At 17.0% G+C, this 13,411-nt stretch overlaps 5 protein-coding genes and 1 pseudogene across 6 annotated transcripts; 4 read left to right on the forward strand and 2 right to left on the reverse strand.

Moving 5' to 3' along the window:
• Nucleotides 1-542: 542 nt before the first annotated feature.
• PADL01_0003300 (Plasmodium exported protein (hyp15), unknown function) lies at nt 543-1,372 on the reverse strand (the record flags this gene model as incomplete). Its single annotated transcript, XM_028680551.1, has 2 exons — nt 543-1,208; nt 1,304-1,372. The coding sequence occupies 2 exons, from the start codon at nt 1,370-1,372 to the stop codon at nt 543-545; spliced, it is 735 nt and encodes a 244-aa protein (XP_028541329.1).
• Nucleotides 1,373-2,823: 1,451 nt separating this feature from the next.
• Nucleotides 2,824-3,590, forward strand: PADL01_0003400 (Plasmodium exported protein (hyp6), unknown function; the record flags this gene model as incomplete). Its single annotated transcript, XM_028680552.1, has 2 exons — nt 2,824-2,901; nt 3,054-3,590. 2 exons carry the CDS (start codon nt 2,824-2,826, stop codon nt 3,588-3,590), a joined length of 615 nt encoding a protein of 204 aa, XP_028541330.1.
• Nucleotides 3,591-4,776: 1,186 nt separating this feature from the next.
• On the reverse strand, nt 4,777-5,693 carry PADL01_0003500 (Plasmodium exported protein (PHISTa), unknown function; the record flags this gene model as incomplete). Its single annotated transcript, XM_028680553.1, has 2 exons — nt 4,777-5,472; nt 5,559-5,693. 2 exons carry the CDS (start codon nt 5,691-5,693, stop codon nt 4,777-4,779), a joined length of 831 nt encoding a protein of 276 aa, XP_028541331.1.
• A 1,597-nt stretch (nt 5,694-7,290) lies between these two features.
• PADL01_0003600 (stevor PIR protein, putative) lies at nt 7,291-8,015 on the forward strand (the record flags this gene model as incomplete). The annotated part of the gene is made up of 2 exons (XM_028680554.1): nt 7,291-7,359; nt 7,536-8,015. The coding sequence occupies 2 exons, from the start codon at nt 7,291-7,293 to the stop codon at nt 8,013-8,015; spliced, it is 549 nt and encodes a 182-aa protein (XP_028541332.1).
• A 1,882-nt stretch (nt 8,016-9,897) lies between these two features.
• Nucleotides 9,898-10,933, forward strand: PADL01_0003700 (annotated as a pseudogene). The gene is made up of 2 exons: nt 9,898-9,966; nt 10,058-10,933. Coding segments are annotated over exons 1-2 (945 nt in total).
• Nucleotides 10,934-12,392: 1,459 nt separating this feature from the next.
• Nucleotides 12,393-13,102, forward strand: PADL01_0003800 (Plasmodium exported protein (hyp10), unknown function; the record flags this gene model as incomplete). Its single annotated transcript, XM_028680555.1, has 3 exons — nt 12,393-12,461; nt 12,591-12,918; nt 12,990-13,102. The coding sequence occupies 3 exons, from the start codon at nt 12,393-12,395 to the stop codon at nt 13,100-13,102; spliced, it is 510 nt and encodes a 169-aa protein (XP_028541333.1).
• Nucleotides 13,103-13,411: the final 309 nt, after the last annotated feature.

The following is a 13,411-nucleotide window of genomic DNA, read 5'->3' on the forward strand; positions in this document are numbered from 1 at the left end:
TATTGTTATGTGTTATATTTTCGATGTTTTTTCTGTTCTTTTTTTTTTTTTTTTTCTCTAACTATTAGTTTTTTTTTCATTTTATCCTAAAGAATGATTTTATTTATATATATATATATATATACCTATTTCATATAGGAATATAAATACCTCACGAATTGTATAAAATAAATTTATAATTAATATTCTTTATTTATAAGTTAAATAAATGGAATTATTTATTAATTTTTAAAAATTATGTATGTATACCTCATTAATTATTCATATATTTTATTATATACATGTAATAAAAAGAACAGAAAAAACTAATAAATTAAAAAAATAAAAATATAAATATTAATATAATATATATAATAATAGAATCTTATGTATTTTTTAAAATTAAATTACGGTGATCGTTTCATAAACATAAAAAATATAACATAAATGCAATAAAAACATATTAAATATTAATTTTTTTATGTGATAATAAGAATATGTATGTTTATAATATATATATGTATATATATAATTTGCACATAAAAAAATTTTTATATGTTAAATTATTTTTCATGTGTTTCATAATATATATCTTTATGTAACCATAACCATGTAACAAGTAACCAAACTACTACAATTATTAATATTATTAATAATGTAATAACTCCCATGGAAACCAACGATGCAACAATTAATGTACCAGCAAATGCACAAGTACATGCACTTGGCCATGAACATATAATGATACTTCCTATAACCATGAGAATCATATACATTATAGTACTCTGTCCCAAAACTGTAATGGTTCCTGAAATAACTCTCCAAAATTTATTTCTTTTAAAAATCATTTTATATAATTTATTCTTCAATCTATTCATAAAACTATTTTTTTTCAATGTAGGTTTGGATGAACGAGTTACATTACATTTATTTACCATATTATTTTTATAATCACAAGCTTCTTCACTTTTAACCGATTTAAATATATCTCCAGAATTCTTATTATTTGATATATTTTTTGAATATTTGTTATCATTTCTCCCTTTATCCAAATTCCTTTTGTTATCTCCTTGCTTGTATTTTACAAACGTTTCATGTACGTTAACATTTTTTGACCATTCATGATATTCAGGTTCTCTTGTGGCACATTTTACACTTGTAATTCTCTTATGAGAAGAACGATAACTGTTTTTATTATCATGTTCATATAAATCCTTTTTATGGTTATTCTAAAAAAATTAATAATGTAAATAATAATATAAATATAATATAAAATCCTTTTGTTACAATTATTTTTCTTTTTCATGATTATTTTTCATATTACCTTTTTTTCTGCAAGTAATACGCTTAATAATACAATAAATAAAAAAAAAATAAATGAACAAAAATTCATTCTTGCATTATATAGTTCATAACATTTTGAGGTAATAATTTAAACGCTTATTTTATTAAAATCTTAAATATTCAAACTTAATAAATTTTATAAATATATACTTTTATAGAACATAAAATTATATTATTATAACTTATGGTCTTGACAAAAAAAAAAAAAAAAAAAAAAAAAAAAAAAAAAAATTATAAAAATAAAACACATTAACTCATGATATTAATTAAATGTGCTTCATTTATAAAAATAACAATTTATGTATTATAAAATTATATATATTAATATATATTTTTTTTCTATATTTTAATATAATAGAAAAATATATTTAATTCACATAAAATAATAATCATAGTCACTATTATAATAACGAAGGTTTTAGTTTAATTCTACGTAATAAAAATATAAATATATTTAAAAGTTACCGCCATTGATATAAATATATTTTCATTTATATATTAATTAAAAAAAAAAAAAAAAAAAAAAAAGTTATGATAATATTATTATTCATTTAAATAGTAAATATTATATTATATATTAATTCATAAAATATATAACTAATTAATTTTTATCAAAAATATAAATATTTTATGTTACAATCACAAAAACAATAAAATTGTATATATATATATATATATATATATATATATATATATATAATAAATACATTATTTCATGTATTCTAAAATAAATAAACATTCAATATAAATTGAATGTCCATGTAGAATTAATATAAAATCATCATATTATTTAAATCTATAATAATTAAAGTAACAAAATATATTTAACAAAAATATTTATTTAGAAAACATTTTCACATTAATTATTTTTATCATTTATATAATTATATTTTATATTTTTATTATGTAATAATAAAAAATATATATATAAATTAAATACGTTAATTTTAACAAAATAATATATATCATAATGTAACATATTATAAAAATGTTTTATTAATTTAATATTCGTTTTATCAAAATATTCATTATTTTATCTAAATTATTTAATGCTCATATAATTTAAATTAAAATATATTATAGGTATTAAAAATAAAAAAAAAGGTTAAATACGAAATATTATATAATTAAATATATTTTTCATATATTTAATAAATACATCAATGATATATTAAATGAAATATATAAAAGATAATATTTTTTGAAATATTATTATTATATATTCTATATATTATTTAAAATAAACAAAATTGTTATAATTCCTATAATGATATATATAATTCTTAAAAAGGAATACAAAAGGAATATAACATAAAATAATTTTATATTATATAATTATTTTCATTAAAATAAATAATTTATATTAATAATCATATTATTTAATATAAACTATAATTATTTATATTATCCATTTTCTAAATATAAAATATGTTATATATACATTATTAAAAATTATAGATATGTTAACATTTTTATTATCAATAAAAAGTAATTACCACAATGCCGAAAGTTTTAATTCTTTTTAAATATTTATTATTCATATATTTTTTTAATTTGTCATTATCCATTAATAATAAGGTTAGTATATAAATATTATCTAATTTTTTTAGCCAAAGAATATTTAAATATTTTATATTAAACTATTTTCAAAGGAAACCATTTATTATATTTTTATCACTTTAATTTATATATTTTTTTTATAATTTTTCTTCATTTTTTTTAATTTTCAGAATTTTCTAAATATTATAAATTACAAAATATATAATTTTAATATGGTTCCAGGTTTAATTATAAAACGAACATTAACTGAAATGTTAATGCATAATAATAAATCACAAATAAAGGTATCACAAATAAATAATAATATTGATGATTATGAAGAAAATAAAATTAGTTCATCTCAAACAGGATTGATTAAGACCTCGAAAAAAAAATCAAAAAAAAATAAATCAAAAAATACTAAAAATTATAATATTACTAAAAAAGAGGAAACATTAGAAGATTTGCTAAGCGAGTATGATGAAGACATGAGGGAAATAAATAATAATAAAAAAAAAACTTTTTTTAAAAGAGCAAAACTTGTACTGGAAGCCTTTGATAATATTTTTATAGACAAGGTAATAGATACAAATATACAGAATAAACACTCAGATTTAGAAGACGATGTAATAGATAACGCTATAATACTTTCTGGTTCTCCAATTTTAGCTATACCAATATATTCATATTTTTGTAAGCGCATGAATTTTTTTCATTCACCCCAATAATAAACAAAAAAAAAAGTAATTTAATTTTATAATATTGAAATATATGTTCAATAATAGGTAATAGTAATATTGTACATATAAATATATATATTAAGAATTTAATTTTTTTTTTTTTATTATTATGTATTGTTATTTTCTGATATAATTAATTTTTTTCTACATTTTATGGTATTTTTACGTTTCTCTTTAATTAATATATGTGGTTACAAATATTAACATTATTATTTTTATATTATTCAAAAATATTTCAAAGCATATAAAACGTTTATATATTTATTATTAATGTATTATATATATATAACTGTGACAAAAACAAAAAAATTTATAATGATATTTATTATTATAAGGAATTTAAAAAAAAAGAAAAAGTATATATACAATATAATACTATATTGTGTATTTATTTGTAGCGTTCTATGTTATAAAAATATATTATTGTACAATATACACATATATATTACATTTTATCATAGAATAATTCTATTATTACATGTTATGAAACAATAATTTTATACTTATATTTTATTAATTGTTATTATAATAAATTATATTATTATATATTAAACAGATAATACTAAATTATTTATATAATGCAAAACAAGGAATAATACATTTTTATTTTATATGTATTTAATAATTATTTAAAAATCATAATATATCTAAATATGACGTTATTCATATAAAAATAATAATAATAATTAGGTGTACAAAACAAGAACCAAAAAACAAAAAGGAAAACACAAAACAAAAAACAAAAAAATAAAAAACATAAACATAAACATAAACATAAACGAGAACACAAAACATTCGAATACTATTATAATAACATGAGTATTGTGATAAGAATATATATATATATATATATATTTTTATTATAGAAAGAAAAAAATTTTTAACAATATGTGCAATAAATATCGGATCCATCCATTTTATAAAGTAATATAACTAATGGATACTAATAAATATTAACTTGTAAATTTCGAAAATGCTTTTGGATAATTATAAATATTATTATATAATATATTTTATATTTCTGCTATTATATATATATTCCATAATATAATAACTGATATGAGGAATTTAATAAATATACCTCACATTAAATTTTTATCTAATATAGTAAAATTATATTATATATGTATTTTCTCATAAAAGAACATAATTGATATTCATATAAATTTTTATTCTAAATAGTTAATCTTTTAGGATTATTCATCCTTTCTGTAAATATGTTCATATGTTCTTTAAATAAATCATTTTTTAATGTATCATAATACTTTATAAATAAATAAATAAATTCTTTCATTTCATCAAGTGATGCTCCATCTTCAATTAAACTAAAAAATTTAAGTGTATGGTCCCTATCTGTAGATGATAGAGCAAGTCCAATTTCATTCATTGATTTTCTCCATGTACGGTATTTACTATATACACTTACTATTCTATCCCCAATATGATGATAAGTTTGATATTCATATGTAAGTAAATAATCTTCTATATAAAGAGCTAATTCTCTTATCATATCATGAAATCCTTCTTTAGATATACCCAAAGCATGATTCCATATGTTATAAAGATCTCCTTCAGATGGGCGTTCTTTTAAATTATCTAATACATTATGTAAATCCTCCAGTGTTAATTGTTTTGATAAATCATTATAATTTATATTATGACATTGTGAGCTAAGAGGAATATTATTATTTTTTTCATCTTTGTTATTTGTTAACATATTCTTTTCACTGCTATTTCTTAATCCTTTATTCTTTAAACTGGTACTTCTTAATCCTGAATTCATTTCAGTTTTTACCTCAGATAAATTTCTTCTATATATATGATAAGCTCCTCCATCTATTGTTTCACATTTCTCACATATTATAATATTCTGAAGAAAAAATAGTTGATATAAAAGGATAAATATATATATATATATACATTGATATTATAAAAGTTTCACATTTATTAACTTACGTTTAGTACTACTACTAATAATAAAATTCCAGTAATTGATAGTAAATTTAAACATTTTTGTCTAAGGGAACAAACATTCCTTGTATTTTTAATATTTTTTTCTTCAGAATAATATTCTACACAATGATATTTCATCTTAATCGTATTATTCTTATTTTATATTTTAACAAATAATATTATGTATTTTAAAAATAAATAAAATTGTATTATAACAGTAAAGTATTATATATAAATGCTACTTACACTATACTACTTTTTAAAATATTATGTGTACTTCACAATAATATATATATAATAAATTATTATATATTTTAATATATTATATATATTTATTATTTCTAATATCGCACGTTAATTAAATGATATTATTATAAACATATACTTATATATTTAAAAAAGTTAAAAATATAATGATAAATATTTTTGCTTTCAAAATACTATAACACTCTTAATAATATTAACATAAAAAAATAATAATTATTTTAAACTTCAAAAAACGTCTATATAATAAATTAATTAAATCAAGCAAATTATTTTCTTATATATTATTTAAATAATAAAAAAATAATAAATAAAAATATTAAAAAAATAAATAAATAATAATAAAATAATAATAAAAAAAAAAATAATAATAAATAAAATAAAATAAAATAAAAAATATAAATAAATAATAAAAAAAAAAAAAATTCATTAATATAAAATAAAATAATAATGATAAATATAACATCAATTCTATTGTATATATGTATTATATGTATTAGAATAAAAATGAAAAAAAGAACTAATTATATTTATATATTTATATTTATTATCTAATTTTACAAAATTATGGATAATTGTTTAAATGAAAATAAATTAACACACAATTTTAATATTGTTGTAAAGGATATATAGATCATTACGTTCAAACTCCATAAAATACATAACGTACATAATAATAATTAAATGTATTAAAAATAGAACAATATCTAAATATATATTAGATAATATATACAAATATATATTACAAACATTATTTGGATATATAATCTAATTACAAAATAACTCAAGAACTATATATTAGCAATCATAACTGTATAATGTTTTCTTTTTATTTCAACTTTTTTTAATGTTTTAATACTCCATTTTATAGTAGATATATAATTAAATAATAAATTATATAACTCACATTTATATATGTAAAATGTGAAATAATTATATAAGGAAAAAATAATTTTTTTTTTATAAAAAATAAAAAAAAATATTAATTATTTATTTCTATGTTCAATTTTAATTTTAATTTATTAAGATTTTAAATTAATTTTTTTTTTTTTTATTAGATGTATTTTATTTATAAATATAAACATTACCATTCAGCAATATAAAGAACTATATATATTTACAAATTACACATATTCTATAATTTACAATAGGAGTAACATTAAAAGGAATATTAATAAAATTTTAAAAAAATTGTTTTATATTCATATATAATTCACACGAAATTTATAAAATAACATAATTTTTTGGTATATTTAATAAAAAAAAAAAAATATATTTATATTACATCTTAGAGGACATAAATTGTTTTTTTAAAAAGATTTTTTATATATAAAAAAAATTATTTCTTAATAAGCCTCAACCTTTTTAATAATACATATACAAATTTTTTAAATATTTTTTTCCTTTATAGTTTACACAAGTACATATATATTATATTACATCTATAAATATAATAGCATTTATATTAAAAATGATATCTTATAATTTAAAATTAATTATATTTTCAATCGTATTAGGAGCATTAACCTTATTTTATAATGTGAGAAATAAAAAAATGACAAAATATATATATATATATATATATATATATATATATGTATACGATTCAAAACTACCTTTTTTTATCATATATTTTAATATTTTTATTTATCATTTCCATATTTTTTTTTTTTTTATTTTATTTTATTGGATTTTTTTCTTTTTATACATTTTTAGAATGACTGTCATGGATTATATACAAATATAAAATATAAAAATATCGTGTTAGGGCAAAAAACACTTAGGTCCTTAGCAGAATCTTCACATGAACTTACAGCAAATGATAAGCATGAAAATAATGAATTAGGCGAATATGCAAATACGAATGAAAGAAAATATAAGAAAGAAAAATATCCAAAGGATGACGCAAAAAAAAAAAAAAAAATTCCACCAATAACAAATAAGAGATTTCCTGGAACACCAAATAGAATGACTGCTAGAAAAGAAATATATAATAACGCACAAGGAGGAAATTCAAGAATGCCTCCTGGTCACCTTGGATATTTGGAAATGCAAAGAAAGCTTTATAATGATTTTAATGGAAAACAAGAACTATATTTTCGAAAACTTGATGATGAATCAGATGGTGAAAATAATTCTGGGACAAAAAATCCTTTGAAAGATGATGAATCGTTTTTTCAATTTACTAACGAATAAGAGTTTCACATATAAATAATATTATATTATGTTATATTTTTATATATATTATAATAAATTATATATAATATAATACAATAAATGTCTTAAATAAATTTTAATATTTATTAAATAAAGTATATATATTATTTATTTTAATATAATGTGTATTATATTTTACCAACACATACTAAAATTAATTCCTTAATAAAAATAAAACAAATCAACATACAAGTAAAATTCAAGATTTAATATAATAAATGTAATATAAAAAAAAAATTTGTAAACAAAAATAATATTTCAAAAGTATATTACAACTTTTTCATGTATATAAGATCTTTATATATATGTTATATTATATCATCATATATATATATATATATATATAATTATTAGACATTGTCAATAAAGACTTTCAAAATTCACAAATTCACAATTTAGTTTTAGTAGTATCTATGTATGTATTAATTTATGAAACAGAATCATAGATTATTTATGGCACATATGCTTAAAAAATCGTTTTATATATTATAAACACAATATATTATATCACAAACATACGTTATTATAATAATATATTTAGTTCTTATATTTGTGATGTTTTTTTTATATTTATATAATTTTTATTTTTTTTTTTTTTTTTTTTGTACACTTATGTACTATCATAATCATAATATGAATTACATTCATTTTTAGAAATAATAAGAATGACTTCTTTTATAACTTGTACTTATCTATTAAAATAAAATGTATTATTCCTTATATTCATAATATTATCTTATTTCGTGTTATTTATTTAATATATATTTAATAATGTAATTTATATAATATAATCATTAAATATATATAGTAACTAATTATTTTGTTACAACATATAATAGTAAAATTAATTTATGATGAATTGTAAAATAATGTAATTACTATTTTAAGAAATATATATTTCATATTACATAAGAATATAATATATTTGTATAACGTACAACACTACATAAAACTATAAAAACATAGTATTTTATAATATGTATAATTTCTCATATCGTTAACGTTTTGTTTTTTGATATTTTTTAATGATAATAAATATTAATATTTTTTGTGATAATTATATAATTAAAATTTTTAATAATACAAAAATGAACGTTTTAATTTGATTAAAAATATATTGTATAAAATAAAATAAATAAATATATATATAACAATAATAATTTTAGAAATAGATTAAATAAATTATAGAGAATCATATAACTTACTACAATTTTTAGAACAAAAAATATAACAAAAAAATAATGACATTAAATTATTAAAATATGTACTTGATATTATTTTGAATTTTTTTTTCATATCATATATTATCATACACAACAATTGTTCTCCGTTGTTTTATATAATTGCAAAGATTCAAAATTATATATTAGACTATTATAAATACATGTTCTAATCATTTCTAATATATGTGATATACACCTATAATAACTACTATTATACACATTTGTTTTATATTTGTAGTAACAAAATATTATTCTTTATACCTATATTATTATATTTATACAAACAATATTTATTAAAATATATTTTAAATATAATTTATCATAGTTTTATATACATATTCATATTAGAATTATTTTAAAAACATAGAAAACCTAAGAAAAACAATTATAAAATATTAAATTGTGTTTTTTGCATTATTATATATTTTTTTTTAGATATGATGTGAATTTTCTTATAAAAATAACTGTACTTTTATAATGAAATTAAAATTTAATTATAATATAAAATTAAATAAATTATGTTGGAGGTTCTTAATATTAAAAATATAAAATAATATTAAATAAAATTATATATGACAGTCAATATAAATTAACTTAATGTAATTTAGAATATAAAATATTACATTTTTCAATTAAAAATGAAAATATTCCACCTTAAAATGTTATTATTTTCCTTTATTTTTAATACATTTTTATTATCACAAAATGTATGCAAATGACTATTACTATTACAACAATATATACATATATAAATCAACTGTATTTCTTAATATATTCATTTCCTTTTTTCCTTTTTAGGTAAATTACCGAAATAACCATTATAAATTTATCCCCATACCAAATAACATACAAAGGACAGCGACCAAATCAAGAGTGTTAGCAGAAATGGAGAGACCAAACAATCCTCATTATCATAATGACCCAGAACTCAAAGAAATAATTGACAAATTGAACGAAGAAGCGATCAAAAAATATCAACAAACTTATGATCCATATGAACAATTACAAGAACTGGTAGAAAAAAAATGAACAAAAACTATGAGTGGACACGTTGCAGAACCTATGTCAACCATAGAACATGAATTATTGAAAACATACGAAGAAATGTTTGGGGAACAAAATCCTATTATATTAAACCCTGGTATAAACACCAAGCAAAATGATAAATCTTGTGAATGTCCAAATAAGAAAAATTCATCAGCCAACTCATTTTTATCGAACAAAGTACACGATAATTATTTGAATAATTTAAAAAACAGGTTCTATTGGAGGTGCTGCTGTGTGTGGACTTCAACTATAATTACAGGAAGGTGTGGTGTTACTGCTGGTGTTACTGCTGGTGTTACTGCTGGTGTTACTGCAGCTAAAACCACAATGACAAGTTATTATACTCCAACTTTAGCTGCTAAATTGACAGAAGTTCTTGTTGGTATAAAAGTATTTTTTGATAATTTAGTTACAAGTGCTTTTGTTTCTGTTGGTTCTACAGGTACTGTTGCAAACACTGCATTGTCAGGTATTACAAGTGCTGCAAGTGGTGCTTTTTTCCCTTATGGTGTGGAAATTGTTGGGCTTATTGCTGTAACGGTTATAGTGATATTTTTATATATATTGTTACGCAAAAGAAGAAAAAATTCTTCGAAACATGAATGCAAGAAACATTTATGTACATAATTTATTTTTTAAAACATGAAGAATCTTTCTTATGAATTACATACAAATTATATTTTATGGTAATTTTTATTTATATATAATATAATATTATATTATTTAAATGAAAAATGTAGTTACATATATTTTATCATTCATTGATTATAATATTAATCTTTAATATTTACGACATATATTTCATCTTTTTGTGATGATTTTATGTAATAAATGACATTATTTCTATTAGTTATCATTTAAAATAATTACATTCATATTTTTCAAAATTTAATATACCACTATTTATTTTTGCCCCTATATTTTATACAAGTCTCGAACTTAATTTATATTTATTTAAAAACAATTTTACATGTATATATTAAAAAAAAAAAAAAAAAAGGTTATTCATATATTCATTCATTTATATTTGTCCATAATAAAATATACGAAAGGTTCTTTTTTTTTTATTATTGTTTGAACAAAATATATTCTACAATATTTCTTTTCTTACATTCATATATATCATATATTCAATTTAATATATATATAATATATTTATATTTTATTTTCCTCTTTAAAGTAATAAAATTATTTAATATTATTTTATAATATTTTTCTTAATTTATAAGTGCAAAAACGTGTATTTATTAAAAGTATTTATTAATAAAATGCTTTTATTTTAAAAGAATTATGTTATACATTATGAAACAAAAATAATTTTATTATTATTAAATTGATTTCAATTTAATTTCATTTAAATAAAAAATATATTTACTACGACCACTAATATTAGATTAGTAATATTACTTCTTAATTAGGTACAACATAAATATATAATATATATATATAGCTCTATTTATTATTCCTCATTAGAGAAGAAATAGTTTGAAATTTAGATATTTAAGGATAATTAGAATTGTGTAATAAGGAATTATATATACCATTGGATAATATGAATTTTTTTTTGTAAAATAAATAAAATATAAATATATAATTCGCACTTCAAATAATATACAATACCTAAGATCATTATTTATATATATTCCTTTGTTATAATATCTAGCTACTGAAAATAATTTTTATACAAAAAAAACAACGAACCTTAACGTTTTTACTATTATTTAAATAATATAAAAAGGATATATTAATTATATATATATAATAAATAAATAAAATTCACGATCTTTTAAAAAATTATAATATATTTAATAATATTATAATTTTTTATTTTCAAAAAAAAAAAAAAAAAAAATTAAATTAATATTGCAATGATTCATAATATATTATAATATTATTAAATTAATTTATTTATATACACTTTTATTCTAATATGATATTTATTAATACATTTGTTTGTTTTCATAATATAAAAATTAAAACATTATAACAAAATTTCGTAATAAATTTTAAAAAAAGTATAGTGTAAAAAAATATATTTCATAAAAAACAAATTATAAAAATATTAGATTAAAATAAAAGAAAAATAATGTCTTGTAATTATTTTAAACTATCTTTGTTTTCTATCGTACTGTGTATATTAGTATATACACATAAGGTTTGGAAAAAATAAAATAAAATAAAATAAAATAAAATTAAAACCATTAAATTATAATAATATATATATAATTAATGTTATATATAATTCAATAAATTCAATAATATATATATATTATTTATTTTATAGTTTCCCCGTGAAAATATATTTTATAATAAAATAAATACGGTTGATATTATAAATGCAACACCTAGGATATTACTAGCCGAAGCACAAGAAACAGATATATATAAAAGCCATTCAGGAGAAAATGCACTCACATACCACACAGGTAATAAATTAGACGAAAATTATACAGAATATCATAAAACATCATCTGATTGTACATTGAATAATGAAATTCTAGAAGAATATGATAATCAAACGGAACAAGTAGAATTGGGAAATGAGAAGAATAATAAATCATTGGTTGAGAAATCACATAGAAAAACACATTGCAAAAAAATTAAAAAAATTAGTAAAATTGCTTTATTTGCCATTTTTTTGGGAAATTTCTATATGGTATTTCCCATTTTATATTATTAAAAGAAATTATAAAAATAATAAATAAAAAAAATAATAATAAACAAAATAAAAAGAATATCCATGAAGATCAACCTCTCGTATCAGAAAAAAATATAGATGACATTAATGAAAATTAAAAAAAAAAAAAAAAAAAAAAAAAAATTATATTATATTATATTATATTATATTAATACAAACAATAATAGATATGACCTCTCATACTACATTTTATACAATAATTTTAACATATATATCTTATATAAAAATTGAGAAACCAATATCCATATAATATTTATATTGTATATTTACTGATAATTATAAATAATTATATATATATATATATATACGAGTGACATATTATATCATTGTTAAAAACACTAATTATAACTTTTGAATTTGAATTTATATTTATGTTTTAGTTTTATTCAATTGCGTTATATTTAAGA

Source organism: Plasmodium sp. gorilla clade G2 (assembly GCF_900097015.1).
Source record: "Plasmodium sp. gorilla clade G2 genome assembly, contig: PADLG01_00_4, whole genome shotgun sequence".
NCBI classification, from domain to species: domain Eukaryota; phylum Apicomplexa; class Aconoidasida; order Haemosporida; family Plasmodiidae; genus Plasmodium; species Plasmodium adleri (nom. inval.).